Source organism: Thunnus maccoyii, chromosome 3, assembly GCF_910596095.1.
Source record: "Thunnus maccoyii chromosome 3, fThuMac1.1, whole genome shotgun sequence".
NCBI classification, from domain to species: Eukaryota; Metazoa; Chordata; class Actinopteri; order Scombriformes; family Scombridae; genus Thunnus; species Thunnus maccoyii.
In genome coordinates this window covers 36,737,226-36,762,852 of record NC_056535.1, presented here as the reverse complement: position 1 = coordinate 36,762,852, position 25,627 = coordinate 36,737,226, and the positions used below count along the sequence as shown (strand labels likewise).

Genomic DNA, 25,627 nt, shown 5'->3' with positions numbered 1-25,627 from the left:
TGATGTCTCTCGAGTGAATTGGAGGGAAAAAGCAGCGAATCTGCACAAGAGATCACAGCTCGACAAAGACCCGAAACACATAGAGACACCAGATGAGTTTCATCACGCTGATGTCATCACAAACAATATCTGATCATTATCAGATCATCATTACATCATTATCAGATCATTATCAATGGCTGAAAGTCACAAAAACAGTTGCAGCCCCCAAAACAAGACATATGTAAAGAATGTCACAAAAAATTAATGAATATTTGTTGCAAAATACAGTAAGAAAAGAAGAGATGCAACATGATTATACAATACAATTTTTTACCATGAAAATAAAATAAATAGTAAACATGAAACAAATAAAGATGTGAGAAATGTGTCCTGTTCTAAAATAAAGAGGAAGATTCCTCCTCTGCTCTCTGCTGCAGCTGCAGCTCTGCAGGACGACGTCCTTTCACTCTGTCACCGCCTGATGCTGCCTGAAGGCCTCATCGATCCAAACAGCTGACTGACACACACACACACACACACACACACACACACACACACACTCAGCCTTCAGTTTTCTTTGAAGCTGTCTGTTCGTTTAAAATCCGTCCTTGACACACAGCAACACACACGTGCACATGAACAGCCTGTAACATGTTCACAGTATTTTGCACAGATGGTATATTTGAAATATAAATATCTTATACACACACATATACGCTCATGTGTGTGTGTGTGTGTGTGTTATCGTGTGAGTCAGCTGTTTGCTAACTGCTGATCGTAGTCAAAAACCTCTGCAGCTCTGTGGGCAGGAGACCTTCGTCCAATTCATACTGCGATACATATTTCATGTTATCCTGGAGGTGCGCTTGATTTAGCTGAGCTGGCACGCCGACTCAGCAGCTGTATTTATTCTTCTGCCGCTGATTGAAAGTGGTGTCAGGAGGATTAAAGCGACTCTAATCACCTGTAAGGACAGACTCAAGCTTCTTCTCTGTCCTCTCTGGCTGAAGATGCACACCTTTATATTTACTATAAGATGTACATTTACACATCATCACAGCTGCACTATTTTATACATTATAAACCTGAAATCCCATTAAAACATCTCATATCTTTGGATGAACAGATCTACTAACCAGTCGTGTGTCGTATATCTTATTCCTCCTTGTTCCACTTCCTGTCTTGTCTCTTAACTTCCTGTTGTTATTGCTGGTTGTAGATTAAAGAGTCTTTGTGTTGTGTTGTTGTTTCTGTGCTAATGTGTTGGTACAATGATGCAGGTTATTAGTTACTATAATACAGTATTATATTATGTCATTAGCATTATTTACATTCCTCACAAACGATCAGTAAACCAGACGGTTTTATTACTTTGTTTTCTGATTCATCAGCATAAATTAAACCATCTTTTCATCCGTCTTTGTCGTATAACATGTCGCACATTTCAACAGGAAGTTGAAACACATACAGCTCAATAGCAACACAATAAAGTGCTCTTCTTTGGTCAGCCTCCATGTCCAAATATATACTATAAATATGATATTATAGACACAGAATTGACCTTCTGACATCATGTGATAACCTGTGTTTGTTGTGTGTGTGTCAGAGCCTGCATCAACCAACACCTGATGAACAACAAGGACTGTTTCTTCTGCAAAGCCACCATCACCGGCGTGGAAGACTACAGCAAGCCGGCCAGCTCCTAACACAGCACCACCACCACCACGGGACACGCACACACACACACACACACGCATACACACACACACATGCACACACACACACACACACGCACACACACGCACACAAACACACACACACATATATATATTAGCTGTAAAGGAAAACAGCGACAGGCGGCCCGTCGTGCTCAGACATCAGACCACATATCAGAATCCAAAGATTCCTCTCAGAGGTTCCGTTGTTCAGATTATTCTCAACAACCGGCTTTAATCAACACAACTCTCTCTCTCTCTCTTTCTCAACACGGGCGAGCAAATGAGCTTAATCTAAAGTTTGACTTTACAAAAGGAAGAAGAAGAGACGCAGCAGCATCTGTGGCAGATATTTACCTGTTTATTGTTTAGTTAGATTCTCATCTTCTTCAGGTCACTTTTCTCTCCTGACTTGTTGAGACAGTTTGTAGTTTGTAGTGTTGGAACAGACACACAGTTGTGTTATAAATAGAGGTGGTGTTACAGTGTTTCACATTGCTTGTATACTAGGCTGTAAAAAAAGACAGATGACAGGACGCTGGACACTTCTATCCTTGTGAGGACCTTCACTGACATCATGCATTTCCTATGAGATATTATAACCCCCATTTAAATGAAAGCTTCTTGTCTGTATGAGACAGATGTGTGTGTGGATGGATAGAGGAGAGGAATACAAGACTCTGACTTCAGTTTGGGGGGAAAGTGAGTCAACTGTGAGATACATTTGTTCACATTTAGTCTCCGTTAAAGTCATGTGAATCAGCTGTTAGCAGTCACATGATGTTCAGACAATCATCACTGATGACTGAAGAAAACATCGATGATGATGATTCACAATGCACATCAGAGATGATCCGTTCAGGAAGTCACTGAATCTAAATATGTTTCATGTCTGTTCAGATTCGACGGAGTTCTTACGTCTCCCCGTCTGGACTTAATTGTAACTTTTAATCTTGAAACGAGTCTGAACCTTCAAACAACCCTTTAAAGTGAACGAATGTCCTGACTCCCCAAGTCTGGAACTCACGTCGGTCCTCACAGAGATAGAAAAACAAGTAGAAACACACTCACGATAAACACCGGCGGCTTCATAACTCCAGCAGAGACTGGTGTACTGGACAGGAAGGACAGCAGCGTCCTTGAGTGTGAGAACTCGCTGTTAAATTAGCAACAATTCACCTCCACCTGTCAGAGCAGGTACACCACACACACACACACACACACACACACACACCCATCACTCTCCTGCAGGTCTGCACACACTCTCACCAACGTACTGTAAACACACACACACACACACACACACACACACTGTTTCTACCAGCAGGGAGCAGATCTACACACATCACAGCTGTAACTGTAAATAACAGACTTTAAATACTTTAAATAGTTCATCTAAAAGTTGTCTTAACACACACACACACACACACACACACACACACACACACACACACACACACACACACACACACACCTCCGACAATACTAATGTTGAAGAGTTCAACATTTAGTGAAACCTTCTTCTTCTCTTTCTTTCTGGGAGTCACATGTTCAGATCGCTTCCTCTCTCATGTCTGTAGCAGCCGGTTAGCTTAGCTTAGCTTAGCATAAAGACTGGAAACAGTAGGAAACTGCTAGCCGGGCTCCACCTACCTAAAGCTCTCTGATCAACATCATAGATCTGGTTTGTTGTAGGACGTCTCTCGTGACTTCCTGATGTCACAAGTTGTTTTTTTTTCAAGTTTAGAGGGAGCTTTAGAGGTGCTGACAGGTGGAGCCAGCTAAGCTATGCTAATGCTAAGCTAAGCTAACCAGCGGCTGGCTGTAGCTTCATATTTAGCTCACAGACATGAAGGTTGGTTTCCATCCAAAAACAAGTTGAAATATTGCAAAAAAACAAAAGTTTTGATACTTTGATGAGGTGGAAAAGTTGAGGTATTGATGATGTACAGGAAGCATGTGACCTAAACGTTTATGGTTGATTGAAAGTTCTGATGTTGTTGTTGTTTGTGTTTGTGAAGACTGAATCTGTTCTGGTTGAATCAGCTGAAGTTTTGGGATTAAAACAGCTGCAATTCACACATTAAAATGTCATTTCTGGTTAATTAGACTTCATTTCAGCAACATGCACTGTTAATGCTTCTTATTACCTGAGGGCAGGATTATATTATTTATTTTAAATTTACAATAGATTAATGAATAAGTATGAAAGTCAAAACTTGAACTTTCATCAAGGGGCTCTTTGCCTTCCACTGCAGTGGTGGATGGAAACCAAACTGGAGTCTCAGACAGAAAGAGAAGAAGAAGAAGAAGAAGAAGAAGAGTTATTTGAGAGGAACCTGAGTCACAGTCAGCTTCTGTGAAGGTGTTTCCATGTTGGTTTGACCTCAGTCTGACCTCTGGTGCTGCAGTTTAATACTGTGTGTGTTGTGTGAATGTGGCTGAACTTCACTGATTGTTTTTTTTTTTTTTTCATCACAAACAGTTTGTCAGGAATATTTACTGATAATAATCCTGATTGACATCTGTGCAGATCACTTCCATCCTGTTATCATGAGACTCAAAGTACAAAAAAAAAAAACCCTTCAAGCCACTTTTCTACTAACTGAAGGGTTCATTCTAACAGAAACTGGGGTTTTTCTTGCTCGTTAAAACTGGAATAAAGAGAAAAAAATAGGCTGTAATTTATTCAAAGTGCCGTCTCACAACATCAATTTAATTTAAGTATCTGGTTTCCTGATTCTCCTGAGTACTAAAGTTATAATAATAGTTTGATTTCCATGTTCTCTGTCAGTGTTAGTTGCGGCCGGTGGGACTGAACGTATCCGTCAGCAGGATCTGCTTCACTTCACAGCTGCTGTTTTTATGAAATTTCCTGCAATTTTGTTTTATGTTTTTTCTTTTTCCAACAAATGAAGTGTTTTAAGCCCAGAGGAGTGATGATGTTTCTGTTTATGTGGCGTCACGCCGACGAATGAACGACACTAAATATTCAGAAATAACGATGTAATCTCAAAAGGTTGGAAACTAAAGGGCTGTCTGACTCTGCGTGTGTGTGTGTGTGTGCATGTGTGTGTGTGTGTGGCAGGAAGCTCACTATATGAACTGACAGCGGTACTTATATTCTACGCATGTGTTTGAGTGAAACCAGTGTGATGATGGTGCAGGTTTACAGGTTGTGCTGGTGAAGGGATTTAATGCTGCACTAAGCAATATCACACCAACTGTTTGTGTTGTTTCTGTTTACCCATTTATCTTTTTTTGGGGGGGGGGGGTTGGGGTTGGGGTTGGGGGGGATGATGGGGGTGGGGGGGGGGGGGGGGGGGGGGGCGTTTGTGAGTGAGAGTGCACATATATTGACAATGTAACTGCATTAAATTATTTATCCTAAACAAACTGTCGGCTCTGTTTGCTGTTTTTTTGTTTGTTTGTTTGTTTGTTTTTGTGAGATGTGATCCAAATACGCCTCATTTTATCAAATTCAGACGCTGGACAGCAACTAAAAGGTCTTCAGCTGGTCCAGAACAGCAGTACTGATGTCTGATTGGCTACCAGTTCATCCAGAATCCTCCATCTTACCTAGCAGGCTTTAAATGGAGCAGATCCTTCATAAATCTGCTCCATATCCTCCATCATGTCCTCTACGTTCCCTTGGTGCCGGTTACTTATTGTTCCTCTATTCAATAAAAACACTTCTCGTGGTCGAGTCTTTGTCCTCTGAGCTCCACATCTCAGGAATAATAATAATCTACTGCTGCACATTCAGGAGAGACTCTGTGGACACTTTCTCCTGTTTACTGTGACGTCTCCTGATGAACTCACAGAGAGCAAGATGTCTTCAGAGTTTTGTCGCAGTATCCAGAGAACACATTTGCAAATAAAAGAGATCCTGTAAACGATTCGACAAATCATACTTGTACATGCAGGCGTGTCGTCACAGAACATCCTGTATTCATCATCCTGACAGGCATCTTTAATGCAAGATGTTCCTTCTACTCACTTATAGCCTCATCCATCTTTCCTCCGTAGGGGTTTTTCTTCTCTGCCTCTGTTTGCTGAGGAGTAGAAGTTGAATCTTACAGCTTGTTTTTGTTAACTTATCTGCACCTGTCAGGAACCAGCAGTGGAACATGTTCACTGTGCTGTAAGACAGTATAACATAAAACAGTCAATCAATCAATCAATTTTTATTTATAAAGCGCCAAATCATCACAAAAGTCATCTCAGGGCACTTTCCACATAGAGCAGCTCTAGACCGAACTCTTTAATTTACAGAGACCCAACATTCTTCCATGAGCAGCAGCAATAATAAGATAATAATAAGAATAACAACAATCATAACAATAACAACAACAGCAACAGCAGCAGCAGCAGCCAGAGAAGGACGCCATCAGGACTGTGAAGGACCGCGAAGGCTCGGCCCAGAACCCAGGGTATCCTGTGAGATGAGAAAGCACAAAAAACTCTGAGAAGAAGCAAAGTTAGTGACATGCATTGATGTTACATGAATACATACAGATGGAGAGGAGGAGAGAGGAGCTCATTGCATCATGGGAAGTCCCCCAGCAGTCTAGGCCTATAGCAGCATAACTAAGGGCTGATCCAAGGCGAGCCTGGTCGGCCCTAACTATAAGCTTTATCAAAAAGGAAAGTTTTAAGCCGACTCTTAAACATAGAACATAAGAGTTTAAGCTTCCATTTCACCTAAACTCACTGGCTTTATTAGTATTATAACACTAATAAAGTTGAAGTTGAAACAGAAAAAGATGTTGAAGGAGGAAAGTTTCTCTGTGCTCATCAAAAAATCAGAGTTTAAGACGCCTTTGATATAATTTATGACATCACAACTAGTCTGGAGCCAATCATAGTCCAGTATTCAACTTACACAATGTGTGATGAGGAAACTTGAAGCCTCCAGTGCACAAACACTGAGAACAGACCTGACAATATTTACATATTCATAGAGAGAGATGGAGGAGAGGATGTTTGAAGTATTTATATATAATGGAGTCCAACAGTCTCAGACCACTTTCCCCGCTGTGGACTCAGACTTTCGGACTCTGCTGTAAATCTTCAAACATGTCTGGAGGAGATCTTTAATGTAAACCAGGATGTTTCTCTGAACCTTAACCACAGTTTCCTCACATCATAACTCATATTTATTTTCCAGCAGTGATGTGATGATGTGGTTCTGTCACATCAGGAGACACATCTGCAACACAGTTTGTCCTTAAATGTAGAGGTTAACTTGTTAATAACGGCAGCTCTCTTAATGCTCCTCGTCTGTGGAAACTGGACTCAGAAGAAGCATTTCGTGTCCGGCAACCCGAACCCAGGCTGAGTGGACTGAGCTTCATAGATCGAGACAGAAATAGCAGCAGCAGAGAAAGCAGAGAGGGACGGGACAGAGACAAGGTCACCAATAACACCGAGAGTATTTATAGAGGAACAAGAGCCTCTGATCGATGGAGAGCAACAGCACGACCTGCTGAGGAAATAACTGTCAACGAGAAAGACGGGAAAAGACGAAGCTTCCACAAAGCGTCTTAATGTTTTTCCATCTCTCTCTCATGTAAGAACGAGTGTTTCCAAACTAGATGTGATTCATAAATCCTGCAGGAAACGTCCAGATGTTTAACTGAGCTCAGAGAAACAAACTCTGCACACACATCAAAGCTCTTCATTTACTGTCTTTACATAGCAGAAGACAAATTCATTGGTTCATATACATTTTTATATTCTTTCATTTTAATGAGCCTGTTTATTTGAAGCCAAACACTTCAGAGGGTTTAATGTTGTGATCAGCTCTCTGCAGATACTCATTACTACCTGAAAGTAAAGAAACATTCTGAAATGAAAGAAAATCAATATGATCTTAGTCGAATATGCAAGTTTAAAGATGAACTTTGTTGATTTTCCACCTTAGTATTTGTTTCCAGCTGTTCTTTTATTTCATTGTGGTGTCCATAAGTTCCTCAGTAAGCAGGCTGGGATCTTATTGGAGTCGAGGGTCTAAAGACAGAAGACGTTATGTTGCTGTACAGGATGTCAAGCTCCTGAGGAAAATTTGTGATATTGGGATTTAAACCTCAAATAACTTTGATCTTGTGTAATCTGAATCTTTAATAAACCAGAGTTTGGATTCAATAGTTCAATAAATACAGAGTAAAGGTTGTCATCTGCATTTTATTTGACTAAATCTGGATATTTTAAAATGTTCTTATATATGTTTACAACACTGGAAGAACTGATCCTTTACAGCAGTAAAAATACCCCATTACCAGTAAAAGTCCTGCATGAAAAATCCTACCACAGTAAAAGTACATAAGTATTATGAGCTTGATGTAGTTAAAGTATTGCAGTAAAAGTAGTGGTTTGGTTCCTCTGACTGATATTTTATTATATATGACATCATTAGATTATTAATAGTGAAGCATCAGTGTTAGAGCAGCATGTTACTGTTGTAGCTGCTGGAGGTGGAGCTAGTTTACACTACTTCATATACAGTTAGCTAGTTTAGTCCAGTGGTTCCCAACCTAGGGGTCGGGCCCCTCCAAAGGGTCAGCAGATAAATCTGAGGGGTGGTGAGATGATTAATGGGAGAGGAAAGAAGAAAAAACAAAGTTCTGATACACAAATCTGTTTTCAGTTTTTGGACTTTTTCTCTAATCTTTGATTTTTGCTGAAATATTGGATCATTTGAACATTTATTGAAATGAAAGCATGTGAGAAGTTTAGAGGGAAAAATCACTATTTGGTGGAGCTGTTAACAACTCATAGACATGTGAAATGTGACCCCGACTACACACTGCTTTTTGTAAGACGTCAAAAGACAAAAAGGTTGGAAACCACTGGTTTCATCTTTAACAATGTGTTGTATTTTAAAAGCTTGTTATATTATCCATTGTGTCAAATCTTCATCTGAAAAGTAACTAAAGCTGTCAAATAAATGTAGTGGAGTAGAAAGTACAATATTTCCCTCTGAAATGTAGAAAGTAGCATCACATGGAAATACTCAAGTAAAGTACAAATACCTCAACATTGTACTTCAGTACTTCAGTAAATACTTAGTTACTTTCATAGGTTGGTTCACAACATCATTATATTGTGTTACAGTGTTTTATAAACTATTTCTTCATTGTTATTAATGTTTAATAATGAGGTAAAATAATTTTTTCCTCTGTACAGAAGCAAACAGCATGTTTGTGTATCTGTAGTTTGTCACCACAGTGTGACAGGACGCTGCCGCCCCCTACTGGACGCTTACCTGTATTACAGGTGTTCTGCTGACGTCTGAGCGCTGCTCAGTGTGTAATCCTCAGATTACAACATGTTGACAGCGTGATGGAAGATTACAGGAATTAAACATGATTTTAGAATGACTCACTGATGACTGTTGCAGGAATGAATGAGAATATTCAGAAATTAAATTGACTGAAAACTATTTACATAAAAATGTTCAGATAATTCCTAATTGTTCATGAGTGTGGCTGCCGATGACATGCTGACACACACACACACACACACACAGTAAAACTGACTGTTTTTATGTTTAATATTTTATCAGAATAAACAGTAGAGCGATGAAACACATTAGCAACTGTTTAAAATAGCATCAATACAAACAGAGAACCAATAAATTGAACATTGTATCTTCATATAAAAGAGCTGAATGAAAAACTCACTCATAAGAGTGTATACTCTGTATAAATATGTCTAAATAATAAAAATACTGAAGAATAAGAATTTTGATTGAGGAGGAGAAAAATATAAACGTTTAAATGATAAAAGAGTGTTTCATTTGAAATGTTAGTATATGTACAGAAAAATGATCTTAAACCATACCTGTTATGTTTTTGAATATAAGGATGCACAAACAGACAACTTTAAGTTTAAAAAGATGGAACGTTTCTTTCACAAAATGGTTTAAAATGTGTACAGTTACATTATTTTGGTGCTTAAACGTAGCTGTGTTTGTATTTTAATTAATTCATTCTTTTCCTTCATTTTGTTTGTGTTATATTTGGTGATTTGAACCATTTGTTGATGTTATTGATGGTTGTGTTGTATTCGGATCAGATACTTTGTTTGATATATTTCTGTTTTCTTGCTTTCATTATCATATATTACAGTTTTCTTTACAATTGGTTCCACATGTTGAACTTTTAACAACACACTGCTGGACACAGCAGCTCCAGTCTGGAACCTTGCAGGTAGTTCCTAGTCTGAAAAGAGAAGCCGATGCAGAAGTTCCTCAAATCTGCATTCTCTCTAACGGCCAGCAGGGGGCGACTCCACTGGTTCCAAAGAGAAGTCCATTTGTATGGAAATCTATGAGAAAATGACTCTACTTCTCACTTGATTTATTACCTCAGTGAACACTTTCCTAAAGAGTTTCTCAATCGCTAGTTTCAAATCTTCTTCAATACAGCATCACGTTAATTTTTTACATTATGGCCCCGTTTAGAGTAAAACAGACGATAAAGCAGTATATGTTGTAGGGTGTGGCTACTTTGTGACTGACAAGTTGCTACCATGGCGACAATGTTGATGTAACCATGGCATAACTCAGATTCACAGAGTATAGGCGTAGCCGTATCTGTCGCTATTTCAGTTTTTTTTCAGTTCATGAAAGTTAATTGTAACATTTTAGTCACCAAAAAAATCTAAGTAACTTAAATTCTTCTCTGGATTTTACAGGAAGCCAATGCAGCGAAGCTAAGACGGGAGAAATGTGGTCTCTTTTTCTAGTTTTAGTCAGAACACGTGCAGCTGCATTCTGGACCAGCTGGAGAGTCTTTAGAGACTTGTTAGAGCAGCCTGATAATAAGGAATTGCAATAATCCAGCCTAGAAGTAACAAATGCGTGGACTAGTTTTTCTGCATCTTTTTGGGACAGGATGTGCCTGATTTTTGTGATATTACGTAGGTGAAAAAAGGCAGTCCTTGAGATTTGATTTATGTGGGAGTTAAAGGACATATCCTGATCAAAGATAACTCCCAAATTCCTTACGGTGGTGCTGGAGGCCAGGGTAATGCCATCCAGAGTAGCTATATCATTAGATAATGTGTTTCTAAGGTGTTAGCTCCACCAAATAGTGATTTTTCCCTCTAAACTTCTCACATGCTTTCATTTCAATAAATGTTCAAATGATCCAATATTTCAGCAAAAATCAAAGATTAGAGAAAAAGTCCAAAAACTGAAAACAGATTTGTGTATCAGAACTTTGTTTTTTCTTCTTTCCTCTCCCATTAATCATCTCACCACCCCTCAGATTTATCTGCTGACCCTTTGGAGGGGCCCGACCCCTAGGTTGGGAACCACTGGACTTAACTAGCTAACTGTATATAAAGTAGTGTAAACTAGCTCCACCTCCAGCAGCTACAACAGTAACATGCTGCTCTAACACTGATGCTTCACTATTAATAATCTAATGATGTCATATATAATAATATATCAGTCAGAGGAACCAAACCACTACTTTTACTGCAATACTTTAACTACATCAAGCTCATAATACTTATGTACTTTTACTGCAATACTTTAACTACATCAAGCTCATAATACTTATGTACTTTTACTGCAATACTTTAACTACATCAAGCTCATAATACTTATGTACTTTTACTGCAATACTTTAACTACATCAAGCTCATAATACTTATGTACTTTTACTGCAATACTTTAACTACATCAAGCTCATAATACTTATGTACTTTTACTGCAATACTTTAACTACATCAAGCTCATAATACTTAAGTACTTTTGCCTCAATTGTTATGTGGAGCCGAGCAGGTAGACTGTAGACAAATCACGGCTGAAGAAAAACTTCTTTATTCTAGGATTGTGCAGGCAAAACAAAGCTGGCAGATCAGAGTGAAGCAGAATATAGCACAAGCAGATCAAACTGAACACAGGATCCAACAAAAACTAAACTGAAAACCAGGACTTAAATACAAACTGAACTAATGAGGGAATGGGGAACATGTGACCAAACTGAGAACAGGCAAGGAGCTGATAGGCCGATGGAAACACTGGGAGCAGGGAAAGACTAACGAGGCTGATACAGAGCAGGTGTGTGGATGAGCAGAGGACGCAAAACACGGAGCAAACAGAAAACCAAAAACCCAGAAAACACAATAAAGACAGTAACAGGAACCTGGAAGATAAACACTTCCATCACCTGCTGTCCTCTCAGTTCAGTTCAGACTTTATCAAGGACACAACTCATGGGGGATCCAAAGCACAATAAAATACAAACAAACAAACAGACAAAATGAATAAATAAATAAACAATCTCTAAAGAAGAAAAGCAAACCCTCCACAATGATCAGACATTTGCATTTAGGCTAGAACGTCAATGGTTCCACATTCTAGACGAGAACCTGACAGAACTCAGTTCAGGGTTTTGGTCAAAGCTGAAAACGGTTAACAGAATCAGATAAACTGCACGTACATCTGTATATAAGATCTTGTATTACAGCAGAGCAGGTAGGTACACCAACATTAACATGAACATTAACATTTGGTTCGTGCTGCAGCTTCTTGGAGCTTTCAGCAGCAGACTCATACTGTCATTAGAAGCCACTGTGAGTCTCTGCTTGCTGCCTTTTCTGTAGCAACGTCACATGTGGGAAAAATATTCTGGAAATAATAATATAAATGATCTATCAGAGATGTCAACAAGGACTTAGATTTCATTAGACACACCAAAACCAGAAGACAGAAAACATAAACAAACTTAACCCATAAGTTCACATATCCCAATATTAGATCCCAGTATTTTTACTTCAAGGTTCTATATGTAGAATTATGAAGCAATTTACATGTATTAATTGTTTTTTACTGCCGATGAGTGAACAGGTTGTAACGTAAAAATGAGAACTTCCAGACTTTCTCTGTTGTCTGTAACAGCCTGTGGACTGATTTCTATGTGAAGGACCCGAGCCGGATTTTCCGTAAAAATCCAAAGGAAGTGATGTTTTTGCACGCGCCCGAGCGCCTCGCCTCTCTCCCGCTAACGTCAACAAACGACGGCATAACCATAGAACAACACACCACGGCTGACTGACTGCGAGTGAGAGATGCTTTGCTGAAACACAACGTTAGAGATCTTTTATGTAATTATGAGAAGTGTCAGTGAGGAAAAAGACCTGCAACAGTCTTGCAGCACGAGCACCAGGATGTTGACTTCAGTTTATTTGACGGCCACAGGTGTCGCTAATGAGAAGGAATTTCTGATTCCTACATACAGAACCTTTAAAGTGAATAATAGAACAACATAAGAAATGACTCCACACACTGACTGGCATAGCTTAACAAAATATACATGAAAATAACTTTAGTACACAAGTAACACTTCTCCCACTCAGTCCAGTCTTCACAAAACAGGGAGAAAAGTCTGAGAGCATCTGGTGGACAACGGCAACAAAGGAATAAAAAACCAGACTGACAGAACCATGACAGCAATACTTTAACTACATCTGATAATAATTATTAAGCTTGTAATACTTATGCACTTTTACTATAGTAGGATTTTTCATGCAGGACTTTTACTCATAATGGAATATATTTAAATAGCTGTATTGGTACTTTTACTGCAGTAAAGGATCTGAGTACTTCTTTCACCACGTGAAGAGATTTACTCTCTCAGACTTTTCCTGACCCATAGCAGGTATTTTATTACTGCGTGTCCTGTTCCCCTCACAGCTCTCAGACCTTGTGTTTATTCATTTTGAACCCTTCTTGGACAAATTCAAGGCTGACATAGAGCGACGGTCCCTCCTTTTCCTCTCCCTGTGAGGCAAGGCAAATGTGCTTGAAATGAACTGTACACCACAATTCAACTATCTTTTACAGGCACCAGCTGTTGAACTTCCCCTCAAGTATTTTAAACAATTTGACAGACTGTGCAACACATTTCTCTGAAACGGTAAATTACAGAGACCAGTGGATGAAGGAGGGATTGGTATCCCAAACCTTGTACTATCATTACGCCTTTGGCCTCCAGCACATGGCCCACTGGTCCCTACGTATTAAACATGCACCTCCCTGGTATGCCACTGAGAGTTCTTTATGCAGACCTAAACACCCTCTTCACTTTATTACAGCTAAGCTGACAGCAGATGAACAAACTCATCCAATACTATCTCATATGCAGCGGTTATAGAGGAAGATTACAGCTATTTGTGAAGTGGATTTGCACCGCTACCTTGAAGCCTCTATTGGTTAAACCAGAAACTGTGCATAGCTGGTTCAGCGTTTATTTGGAGGATGTGGTTTGACAAAGGACAGTCTCCTCCCATTCTAACTCCAGAGAGCCCCCCAGTGGTGACACAATGATGACACAGACTAAAAGAGCTTAAATCTCAGAAAACACTGGATTAAAGGACTTTTCCTTTATTTACAATTTAACCTCATCAGTTAGTTTTGATGAGCTGGGACATTCCTATCTATTATCTACACACACACACACACACACACACACACACACACACACACACACACACACCAACACACACACACACACACACACACACACACACACACACACACACACACATACATACATACACACACCAACACACTTATTCTTCCCCTTTTGTGTTTCACTCTGGTGTTACTCCAGATAAGAACATTTGCCAGATGCCAGTGGTAAATTAATGGCAGGCTTTGCTTGAGTTTCTATGATTCTTAAGCCAAAGTGTGAATAAATATTAAGGATATAACCATCTTGTAAACTTTATATTATTGGTCACAAAGTAATGCTGGTCAGATTGGTCTAACTCTGAATTTTCTGTGATAAATTATAGCTAAGATACTCATGTTTAAATGACCACACATTACACGTACCAACAGTGCCACCCAGTGGTCAGTTAATAGTAAAGCTTTGAACACTGAAGAGAGGCGTCTATAATATAGTACAATACTTTCTGCTCATGTTATTCACTAAACTGCTGTTGAACTCTATATGATTGTAGAAATTTGATGTGTGTATGAAGGATTACTTTGATAAGTGAAGAATTAACATTAGTAATTATAAAATAAGATTTAGTTAACATTAAAAGTAGGTTTGTTAAATAACTACAGTATTTTTTCATTAGACTGAACTGATCGCTGTTTAACCTTTTTGTATGAGATCATGTTAATAGAAGTATAGTCAACAGATAGTCAAGACTGCATTTTAATTTTATTATGTAACTTAATCAAGTTTGTCAAATCATATAGTGATTACATTATAGATGTGTGTGTCTCTGAATATTTGAGTTATGTATTAAACTATGCAATTCATGTTTAAATGTGAATGACCACAGTGAAAAGTAGAAACTTTGATTTAAACTTAATCTCCCTGAAAAACACGCCCCTACTGAAGGCCAGGATAAAATAACGTGTCGGCCTCATAGACTGTAAAAAATATGGATGTAGTCACCGTGACGTCACCCGTTGGTTCGTGAACTTCTGTTTTGAAGCCTTGAGTGTAGCGATTTGACCGTCGCCATCTTTGATTTGGCCGTCGCCATGTTTGATTTTTGGAGTCAGAAGTGACCATATTTGGACGAGAGGGTGTAGCTGACCATAGCGCTAGCTGCTAACTCTCTTAGCACAGTGCATTTACAATCTATGGTTAACAGTGATCATGCTAATGCTAATGCTAATTTTCGCTAGCGAAAAACAGGCCTAAAACCGTTAAAACAAAATGTATTCACCGTAAAATCTGATCATCCGACTCATTGATGGGTCTTTTATTAAAACCAAACGCTGAACAAAACTTTTTTTAGGTGATCACAATGTAACAATTAACTTGCGTGAACTGAACAAAAACTGTGAAATAGCAGCAGCTACGCCTATACGCAATGGTTACATTACATAATCAACATCGTTGCCATGGTAGCGACTTGTCAATCACAACGTAGCCACGCCCTAAAGCATACGCTGCTGTATCCTCTATTTTACTCTAAATGGGACCATAATTTACAAAATGAACATCATGCTGTATTGAAGAAGACGTGAAACTAGTGATTGAGATCATAAACTCATCAGGAAACAGTTCACTGAGGTAATAAATCAAGAGAGAAGTAGAGTCATTTTCTCATAGACTTCCATACAATCTGACTTCTTTTTGCAGCCAGTAGAGATGTAAAAAATCCCCGTCTCCCCTGCTCTTGGTGTTCTGGGTGACCCTTCTCTTTCGAGGGATTTATCCCAATCAGATGCAGAGTGGGTTCATGATGGGCTGTGTGAGTGGAGATCCCCGTCAGCTCCATCTGTGAATGTCTGGTTTAATCAGCTCAGCAAGGTGGCAGCAATAGAAAGTCTATCCTTTAGGACTCATGAATAAGGTAGACTGCTATCTTTTAAAATGGGAGAAGTGTGGCTCCCGTATAAGGACCTTGATTGAGTTTGTGGCCTAGCCTAGCTTCCTCACCTGTAACCAACTTACACCTGTATTTACTTTGGATCACTTTACTTGGTGTATCATGTGACCCTCCACCATTGATGACAGCCTGAGTCACATATACAGTATGTGTGTAAATATATATATTTGGGGTTTTTTGGTACCATGTAGGTTTTTTTCCTGCTCCCCCTTTTTTGTTTTCATTTAATTTTTTTAAAACTTCGTCTAAATTACGCATCACCGTTGCAATTGTATTACACATTACTGTTATTTTTCTATGTTACTACAGGGGTGGTTGTCATTGTATTGTATTGTTATTTCTTGTTGTGTGTGTTTTTTTAGATATTGCCAATAAAAAAAAAAATTAGATAAAACCTGTCGGTCATGAATCTTTAGAGGTGTTGGTGGAGTGACAGCATTTACTGGAAGAGGCGTGACAAAGGTCCACCTCTCACCTGAGACAAACCAGCAAACAGTTTGTTATTCTTCGTCTCTAAAGAGACACACAGTCTGGAAAAGAGACAATCAGAATCAGATTCACCTTCAGACTGACTGACTTCTGTGAGTAAAATGATCTTATTTTATTAAAAGCCTTTTTTGGTTATGATTTGAACTGAAAACAAACTGAACTTAATGTTATTTTAGTTGGAAAAACTGAACTGAAGTGAATTATATTTGAAAGGGGAAACCTGTACTGGAGTTTTTAGTTGGAGTATTTTGTTTTTTTGTGGAGTGTTCTTCAGAGACTGTGGGATTTTGGGGATTATAAAAACATGCTGGAATATATGAATATTCTTGCCTTAATATTTTGTGTTTGTTGTCCATGTTTGGGTTTGTACAGTTTATTTTTATTCAGTGTGAAGGGAATTTGTTAAGTATTGTTGCTTCAGCCTGCATCCTTTGTGAAGACTGACTAAACTATTGACTGAGTACAAAAACCTGACTACTGACAACATGGCAGGAGAGAGATCTGGCACCCTGAAAACACAACAAGTCCAACCGTCACAAGCTGAGGCAGCAAAAGCAGCGATGATCCGATGGTGCAAGACTTGCTGGGTGTGTCAGTAAACACTGCCAAATCTTAACCAGATCAACCAGAACAATATTCCCTCCTTTGTGTATCCAAAGCTCCTGTAAAGCTTTCACAATAAATGCTTCGTCACAACAGAACTTCCCCTCTCAATGACAGTTTATTTATAAGCTTCATAAAGCTCAAGATCTTCTGTACTGTACAGATAAAATCAGGTAAAACCTGTTAGTCTGTGATCGAGTTTTTTTGAACACTGGAATGAAACACATCCTGTTTTACATGTGAAGCAACAACATTTATAAGAAGAGGTCTGAAAAAGCTCCGCCCCTCAGCTGACTCATCTGAGACGAAGTAGGAAACAGTTTATTCTTCGTCTCTAAAGAGACACACAGACTGAAAAACAGACGATCAGATTCACCTTCAGACCAAACTAACAGCTTCCTCTGAGTGAGAACAGCTACAGGAGAGAAAAGTGAAAACTAGAACTCTGCTGCTTCAACCTGCTGACTCTCCACACACTGAATGTGAGTTTGACTAAAAACTGGAGTCAAAGTGAAAGTAAATGTCAGTGAGGTTAGTAGAGGAGGGAGGGGAGCCATGACTGACTGTACTTTCTGTCTGCTGTGTTTTCAGCTTCACTCGGAGACAAATGGCTTCCAGATCAGAGGAGGATCTCTGCTGTCCGGTCTGTCAGGACGTCTTTAGAGATCCTGTTGTTCTGTCATGTAGCCACAGCTTCTGTAAAGACTGTCTGAAGAGCTGGTGGAGAGAGAAACAAACACGTGAGTGTCCAGTTTGTAAGAGAAGATCTTCAAAGGAAGAACCACCTTGTAACCTGGTGTTAAAGAACCTGTGTGAGTCCTTCTTACAGGACAGAGATCAGAGAGCTTCAGAGGCTCTCTGCAGTCTGCACTCTGAGAAACTCAAACTCTTCTGTCTGGACCATCAGCAGCCAGTGTGTGTCGTCTGCAGAGATTCAGAAAAACACACCAACCACAGATTCAGACCCGTCGATGAAGCTGCACGACAACACAAGAAGGAACTTGAGGAAACTCTGGAGCCTTTAAAGAAGAAGTTAAAGGTTTGTGAAGAAGTTAAAGTGAAGTTTGATCAAACAGCAGAACACATTAAGGTCCAGGCCCGACACACAGAGAGGCAGATTAAGGAGCAGTTTAAGAAGCTTCACCAGTTTCTAGAAGAGGAAGAGGAGGCCAGGATGGCTGCTCTGAGGGAGGAAGAGGAGCAGAAGAGTCAGATGATGAAGGAGAAGATGGAGGCTCTGAGCAGAGAGATAGCAGCTCTTTCACACACAGTCAGAGCCACAGAGGAGGAGCTGAGAGCTGAAGACGTCTCATTCCTGCACAACTACAAGGCTGCAGTGAAAAGAGTCCAGCGCTGCCCCCTGCTGGATGATCCACAGCTGCCCTTAGGAGCTCTGATAGACCAGACCAAACACCTGGGCAACCTGACCTTCAACATCTGGAACAACATGAAGGAGATGGTCTCCTACACTCCTGTCATTCTGGATCCAAATACTGTTTGTCCAAAACTCATCCTGTCTGAAGATCTGACCAGTGTGAGACGAGGAGAGAAACAGCAGCTTCCTGATAATCCAGAGAGGTTTGACTCATACTTCTGCTCTGTCCTGGGTTCTGAGGGCTTTAACTCAGGGACTCACAGCTGGGATGTCGAGGTTGGAGACAGTACAAGCTGGTCACTGGGTGTGTTATCAGAGTCTGTCCAGAGAAAGGGACGCATACAGTCTGGATTATGGAGCATAGGGTTCTATAAAGGTAAATACTTAGCATGGTCACCACCAGCTCCCTCCACTTATCTTCCAGTGGAGAAGAAGCTCCAGAGGATCAGAGTGAATCTGGACTGGAACAGAGGAAATCTGTCGTTCTCTGATCCTGATACTAACACACACATACACACCTTCACACACAATTTCACTGACACACTGTTTCCATACATTTGCACTGGGGATGAACTCCCACTGAAGATTTCCCCACTGAAGGTCTCTGTGACAGTGGAACAGAGCAGTTAGAGACGATGATGATGATGATGATGATGGTTCTTATAATTACTGTCATTTATTTCTTAAAGGGAAAAGTGGCTGAATTTAACCTCTGAAGCTTCTGTCCTGCTGCTGCCTCATTATTCCAAAATATGTTTATGTTGTTTTACTTGTTTTAGTCAAATATAAAATGATTTGACTTATTTTCTGATCTTTATATTTGGTTTCTTCAGCTTTTAGTTTTCTTATTGACACTGTATCATTTTAAATTGTTGTTAATGTTTCCTGATGTCGACACTGTAGGTTTGAAAACAGGTTTACACACAGTGAAAAACATCATCTTCATATAATTGTAACTAAATATATTCAGTTCCAGCTCTGACTTATCCATCTCTGTTCCAGGTCAGAAATACAGCAGGTCTCATCTGTACAACTTAATGCAAAAGAACTTCACAATTACATATTTTTAGATGTTTATATGCGCAGGAAGCTTTTCAAAAGCAATTTTTTTTAATCAGATTTATGAACTTGAAGTTGAATATATACTGTATATGTAAAATACTGATATTAAGCCAAGTTGTGAGGTATTTAATTGTAATTGTTTGGCATGTGTTCAGATTGTTTGGTATTTGTTTGTGGATTGGACAATATATTCCCGTCCTGTTTCCTCACATTATCATCTTGTGTTTGAGTTTTAACACTGATCAAAAACGGTTTCACTCCCACACAGAATTCATACATTCAAACTTGTTCCTGCTTGTTTATCAAGTTGTTTATGCAGCTGAACTAAGTATTTAGAGTAATATAAGGTGTTATTAGTGTGGTTGGGAAGCCTGCCAGTTGTCCCACAGGTCAGAGACCAAGAGGCAATGTTGAGCAAATAATTCAAACTGAACTAATGTTGTTCAGCACTGATAAACAGTTAATTTGTGGTATTTGTGTTGAGAATAGAAGTTGCTGTTGGTTCTTTAAATATTTCTTTGATTTTGCTCCACCTGCAGCCACATTTTTCCTTTAAATTGTGTTACTTCTAGCTTGTTTTGCCAAACAATAAATGGATTTAACTGAAAGATTTCCCTGGTAGTTTTTGGTTGTAACAAAAACAGATTAGATTTAGATCTTATTTCCACACGTATACAGCAGCATAAAATCCAGAACGTCTTCTCACTGGTTTAACATCACCGTGGGTCTGATCCGTGTCGGACGCAACCTGAAGATGCCCCAGAAAGAAGCCACCCTTAGTGGTGCTGTTGGGGTTAAATGTAAAATGAGGTGGAAAATGAAATCCACCCGATAACAACAACAAAAATAAGATAAAATAAACTAAAAATAGAATACATAGAATGCATACTTCAGTGGTAGTTATTTGAGACCTAATAAGCGAAAACTCAAAGTATTTTTACCATGTGTTCACAATCTATAAATCAGCACATAGTTCTCTGAAGCCATAAGCGTAACATAACTTCCCTTTTCCCACAGACTCACCACTGGTCTTGATTAACTAAAAAAAACCCTCTTTCAACTTATCCCAGAACGTCTTCTCACTGGTTTAACATCACCGTGGGTCTGATCTGTGTCGGACGCAACCTGAAGCTGCCCCGGAAAAAAAAACACCCTTAGTGGTGCTGTTGGGGTTAAAAAACACAGACCACAGTCTTTTTCTCACACCTACCAACCACTGACCTCAGTGGTTTTATATATATATATAATTTTATATGCCAATAAAACAATTTGCTTTCAGAAACAAAAATCTGAGTGGTGTAAAGGCTGCTTCTTTATTTAGCATATACATATTGTTTCTAAACAAAGAAGAGCTCATTTTAGCCATGGACTGGTTCAGATGTGTGATTTTACCAACAAAGTGAAATTCAAATTTATAGTTTTTGCTCTATTGTGACAACAGATTTATGTTCTCATCAAAAACAGACAAGATGTCACATGATTTACACGTGTATTCCTATGTATTTTCTTAGTATACAGAAATATATAAAGTTCCACAAAGCTTATAATGTGATACAGGAACAGATCAGTGCTGAACACTAGAAAGACTGAACACTAAAAACATTCACAGATCTAAAAGTGTAGGTTCACATCAGAAAGTATTAATGCACGTATCAAATACATGACTTACACACTCTTATCTATGTGCATGACATACAAAATACAGTCTACAAAGCTAACATGTTAACACTAGGGGTGCAACGGATCACAAAACTCACGGTTCGGATCGTATCACGGATTTAAGTCATGGATCGGATCATTTTTAGGATCAGCAAAAAAAAGGGAGGGAGACAAATAAATCTTTGTTTTCTATTTATTCTGTAACACACTTACAGCACAAAACAACAATGAACTTTTGCCCATAGTCTTAAATGAAAACATTCAAGACAAACAACATTTAAGATGTCCAATGTTTAAATAAAATAAAATAGAATATATGAAATATTCAGTGCTCAATTATTGCAATATGAGGCATGATACCTTCCTCTTTTAAACATGTTAGTGAATGAAACAGCCTCTGTCCACATCATCAAAACTTGATGATAACTTAGAAACATGAACACACGTCTTGTCCTGCAGCTTGTTGAACGAGCCACCAAACAAACATTCACCGCTAACATCAGTTAGCAGCTAGATGCTTATTAGCTGCTCAGCTGCAGTGCATCAAACAGCAGGTAAACATACCTACAGATGTTGCTTTGGACCCATTAGATGCTGGTTTGATCGTTACCCTTCAAAATCCCTGTTAGCAACACGCTGTCTGCCCATGACTTGTACTTACAGCAGTTTGTTTACTTTCTCTTAAGACATACATTAAATTTTTACAATTAATCCGTAGTTCATATGCCGGCCGAACCGTGGGGGGCGATCCGTACGGATCACGGATCAACTACGATCAGTTACACCACTAGTTAACACTTGTTATTCTAGTCACTTGAAGCTTATTACTCAATATACGGCTCAGCTTAAAAACGAACTAAAGAAACTGTCAGAAGCAAGCAGCCAGACCTCCTGCACATTCATTCACTAATCATACAACATCAATAGGTGACTAAACAACCACTCAATTACAAACTGGATCAATTCCACATGAATGAGTGAGTCTAGACAGCTCACTGTAACTACAAGCAAACTACCCACAACACATTATATATATATATATATATATATATATATATATATATATATAATGTGTATATATATGCTGCATTCTTGTTAAGGAGATAAATTCACACAACAGCCACACAGAGACATTTAACCATCAGACATGAAATTAGCGACCAAAGAGACAGAGAGAGAGAAGCTGTATCTGACTCACGTTATCTGATGTCTTCTTCTTTCTATCATGGAGATGAAGTATTCCTGTCATAACATCCATTTGTGACTGTTGGTCATCTTGTTTGTTAGTTAACAAAACTTTATGGCTGCTGCTTAACCAGTCTGATATCAGTAGCAACAATGACAAACAAGCTAACTCTCCTGGTTGTTTCTCCAGTTGCTTCTCTCTCCAGCTGCTCCCTGGCGGTGTCCTGCTGCTGCTGCGCTGCACAGTCCAGATAATTTCTCCCGTTAGCTTAACAACAGTCCTTAACAGTCCTTCCATGGATGAATAAAGAGTCCTTCAGGCTGCTACAACAAGCTTGCCTCTTGCCTCTCAAAAAATAGAGGAGGATCAACCTCCTCTGCCTCCATCAACAAATGATGGCATAACGACACAACAACACACCACGACTGACTAACTGGGAGTGAGAGATGGTTAGCTGAAACACAATGTTAGAGATCATTTATGTAATTATGAGAAGTGTAAGTGAGGAAAAAGACCTGCAACAGTCTTGCAGCGCGAGCACCAGGATGTTGACTTCAGTTTATCTGATGGCCACAGGTGTCACTAATGAGAAGGAATTTCTGATTCCTACATACAGAACCTTTAAAGTGAATAATAGAACAACATAAGAAATGACTCCACACACTGACTGGCATAGCTTAACAAAATATACATGAAAATAACTTAAGTACACAGGTAACACTTCTCCCACTCAGTCCAGTCTTCACAAAACAGAGAGAAAAGTCTGAGAGCATCTGGTGGACAACGGCAACAAAGGAATAAAAAACCAGACTGACAGAACCATGACAGCAATACTTTAACTACATCAAGCTGATAATACTTATGTACTTTTACTATAGTAGGATTTTTCATGCAGGACTTTTACTTGTAATGGAGTATTTTTAAATAGCTGTATTGGTACTTTTACTGCAGTAAAGGATCTGAATACTTCTTTCACCACTTGAAGAGATTTAATGGGAGAAATTTTATTTAAACTGGAAGACTTTTCCTGGCCCATAGCAGGTATTTTATTTCTGCGTGTCCTGTTCCCCTCACAGCTCTCAGACCTTGTGTTTGTTCATTTTGAACCCTTCTTGGATAAATTCAAGGCTGACATAGAGCGACGGTCAATCCTTTTCCTCTCCCTGTGAGGCAAGGCAAATGTGCTTGAAATGAACTGTACACCAAAATTCAACTATCTTTTACAGGCACCAACTGTTGAACTTCCCCTCAAGTATTTTAAACAATTTGACAGACTGTGCAACACATTTCTCTGAAACGGAATATTACAGAGACCAGTGGATGAAGGAAGGATTGGTATCCCAAATCTTGTACTATCATTACGCCTTTGGCCTCTGGCTCATGGCCCACTGGTCCCTTCGTCTCAGACATGCACCTCCCTGGTATGCCACTGAGAGTTCTTTATGCAGACCTAAACACCCTCTTCACTTAATTACAGCAAAGCTGACAGCAGATGAACAAACTCATCCAATACTATCTCATATGCAGTGGTTATAGAGGAAGATTACAGCTATTTGTGAAGTGGATTTGCACCGCTACCTTGCAGCCTCTATTGGTTAAACCAGAAACTGTGCATAGCTGGTTCAGCGTTTATTTGGAGGATGTGGTTTGACAAAGGACAGTCTCCTCCCATTCTAACTCCAGAGAGCCCCCCAGTGGTGACACAATGATGACACAGACTAAAAGAGCTTAAATCTCAGAAAACACTGGATAAAGGACTTTTCCTTTATTTACAATTTAACCTCATCAGTTAGTTTTGATGAGCTGGGACATTCCTATCTATTATCTACACACACACACACACACACACACACACACACACACACACACACACACACGCACACACTTATTCTTCCCCTTTTGTGTTTCACTCTGGTGTGACTCCAGATAAGAACATTTGCCAGATGCCAGTGGTAAATTAATGGCAGGCTTTGCTCGAGTTTCTGTGTTTCTTAAGCCAAAGTTTGAATAAATATTAAGGATATAACCATCTCGTAAACTTTATATTATTGGTCACAAAGTAATGCTGGTCAGAATGGTCTAACTCTGAATTTTCTGTGATAAATTATAGCTAAGATACTCATGTTTAAATGACCACACATTACATGTACCAACAGTGCCACCCAGTGGTCAGTTAATAGTAAAGCTTTGAACACTGAAGAGAGGCGTCTATAATATAGTACAATACTTATGTTATTCACTAAATTGCTGTTGAACTCTATATGATTGTAGAAATTTGATGTGTGTATGAAGGATTACTTTGATAAGTGAATAATTAACATTAGTAATTATAAAATAAGATTTAGTTAACATTAAAAGTAGGTTTGTTAAATAACTATAGCATGTTTTCATTAGACTGAACTGATCGCTGTTTAACCTTTTTGTATGAGATCATGTTAATAGAAGTATAGTCAACAGATAGTCAAGACTGCATTTTAATTTTATTATGTAACTTAATCAAGTTTGTCAAATCATATAGTGATTACGTTATAGATGTGTGTGTCTCTGAATATTTGAGTGATGTATTAAACTATGCAATTCATGTTTAAATGTGAATGACCACAGTGAAAAGTAGAAACTTTGATTTAAACTTAATCTCCCTGAAAAACACGCCCCTACTGAAGGCCAGGATAAAATAATGTGTCGGCCTCGTAGACTGTAAAAAATATGGACGTAGTCACCGTGACGTCACCCGTTGGTTCGTGAACTTCTGTTTTGAAGCCTCGAGTGTAGCGTTTTGACCGTCGCCATCTTTGATTTGGCCGTCGCCATGTTTGATTTTTGGAGTCAGAAGTGACCATATTTGGACGAGAGGGTGTAGCTGACCATAGCGCTAGCTGCTAACTCTCTTAGCACAGTGCATTTACAATCTATGGTTAACAGTGATCATGCTAATGCTAATGCTAATTTTCGCTAGCGAAAAACAGGCCTAAAACCATTAAAACAAAATGTATTCACCATAAAATCTGATCATCCGACTCATTGATGGATCTTTTATTAAAACCAAACGCTGAACAAGACTTTTTTTAGGTGACCACAATGTAACAATTAACTTGCGTGAACTGAACAAAAACTGTGAAATAGCAGCAGCTACGCCCATACGCAATGGTTACATTACATGATCAACATCGTCGCCATGGT

General features: G+C 39.1%; 2 protein-coding genes across 2 annotated transcripts in view; both read left to right on the top strand.

Moving 5' to 3' along the window:
- Positions 1-2,345, top strand: part of LOC121893697 (E3 ubiquitin-protein ligase RNF123) — a 159,015-nt gene extending 156,670 nt beyond the window's left edge. The window contains exon 40 of the mRNA XM_042405646.1: positions 1,589-2,345. Coding sequence (XP_042261580.1) covers positions 1,589-1,688 — 100 coding nt within the window. The 3' untranslated portion in view covers positions 1,689-2,345. The remainder of the gene's footprint in view (positions 1-1,588) is intronic.
- Positions 2,346-17,349: 15,004 nt separating this feature from the next.
- On the top strand, positions 17,350-19,269 carry LOC121894331 (nuclear factor 7, brain-like). The gene is made up of 2 exons (XM_042406857.1): positions 17,350-17,647; positions 17,757-19,269. Exon 2 carries the CDS (start codon positions 17,773-17,775, stop codon positions 19,168-19,170), a length of 1,398 nt encoding a protein of 465 aa, XP_042262791.1. The 5' UTR covers positions 17,350-17,647; positions 17,757-17,772; the 3' UTR covers positions 19,171-19,269.
- Positions 19,270-25,627: the final 6,358 nt, after the last annotated feature.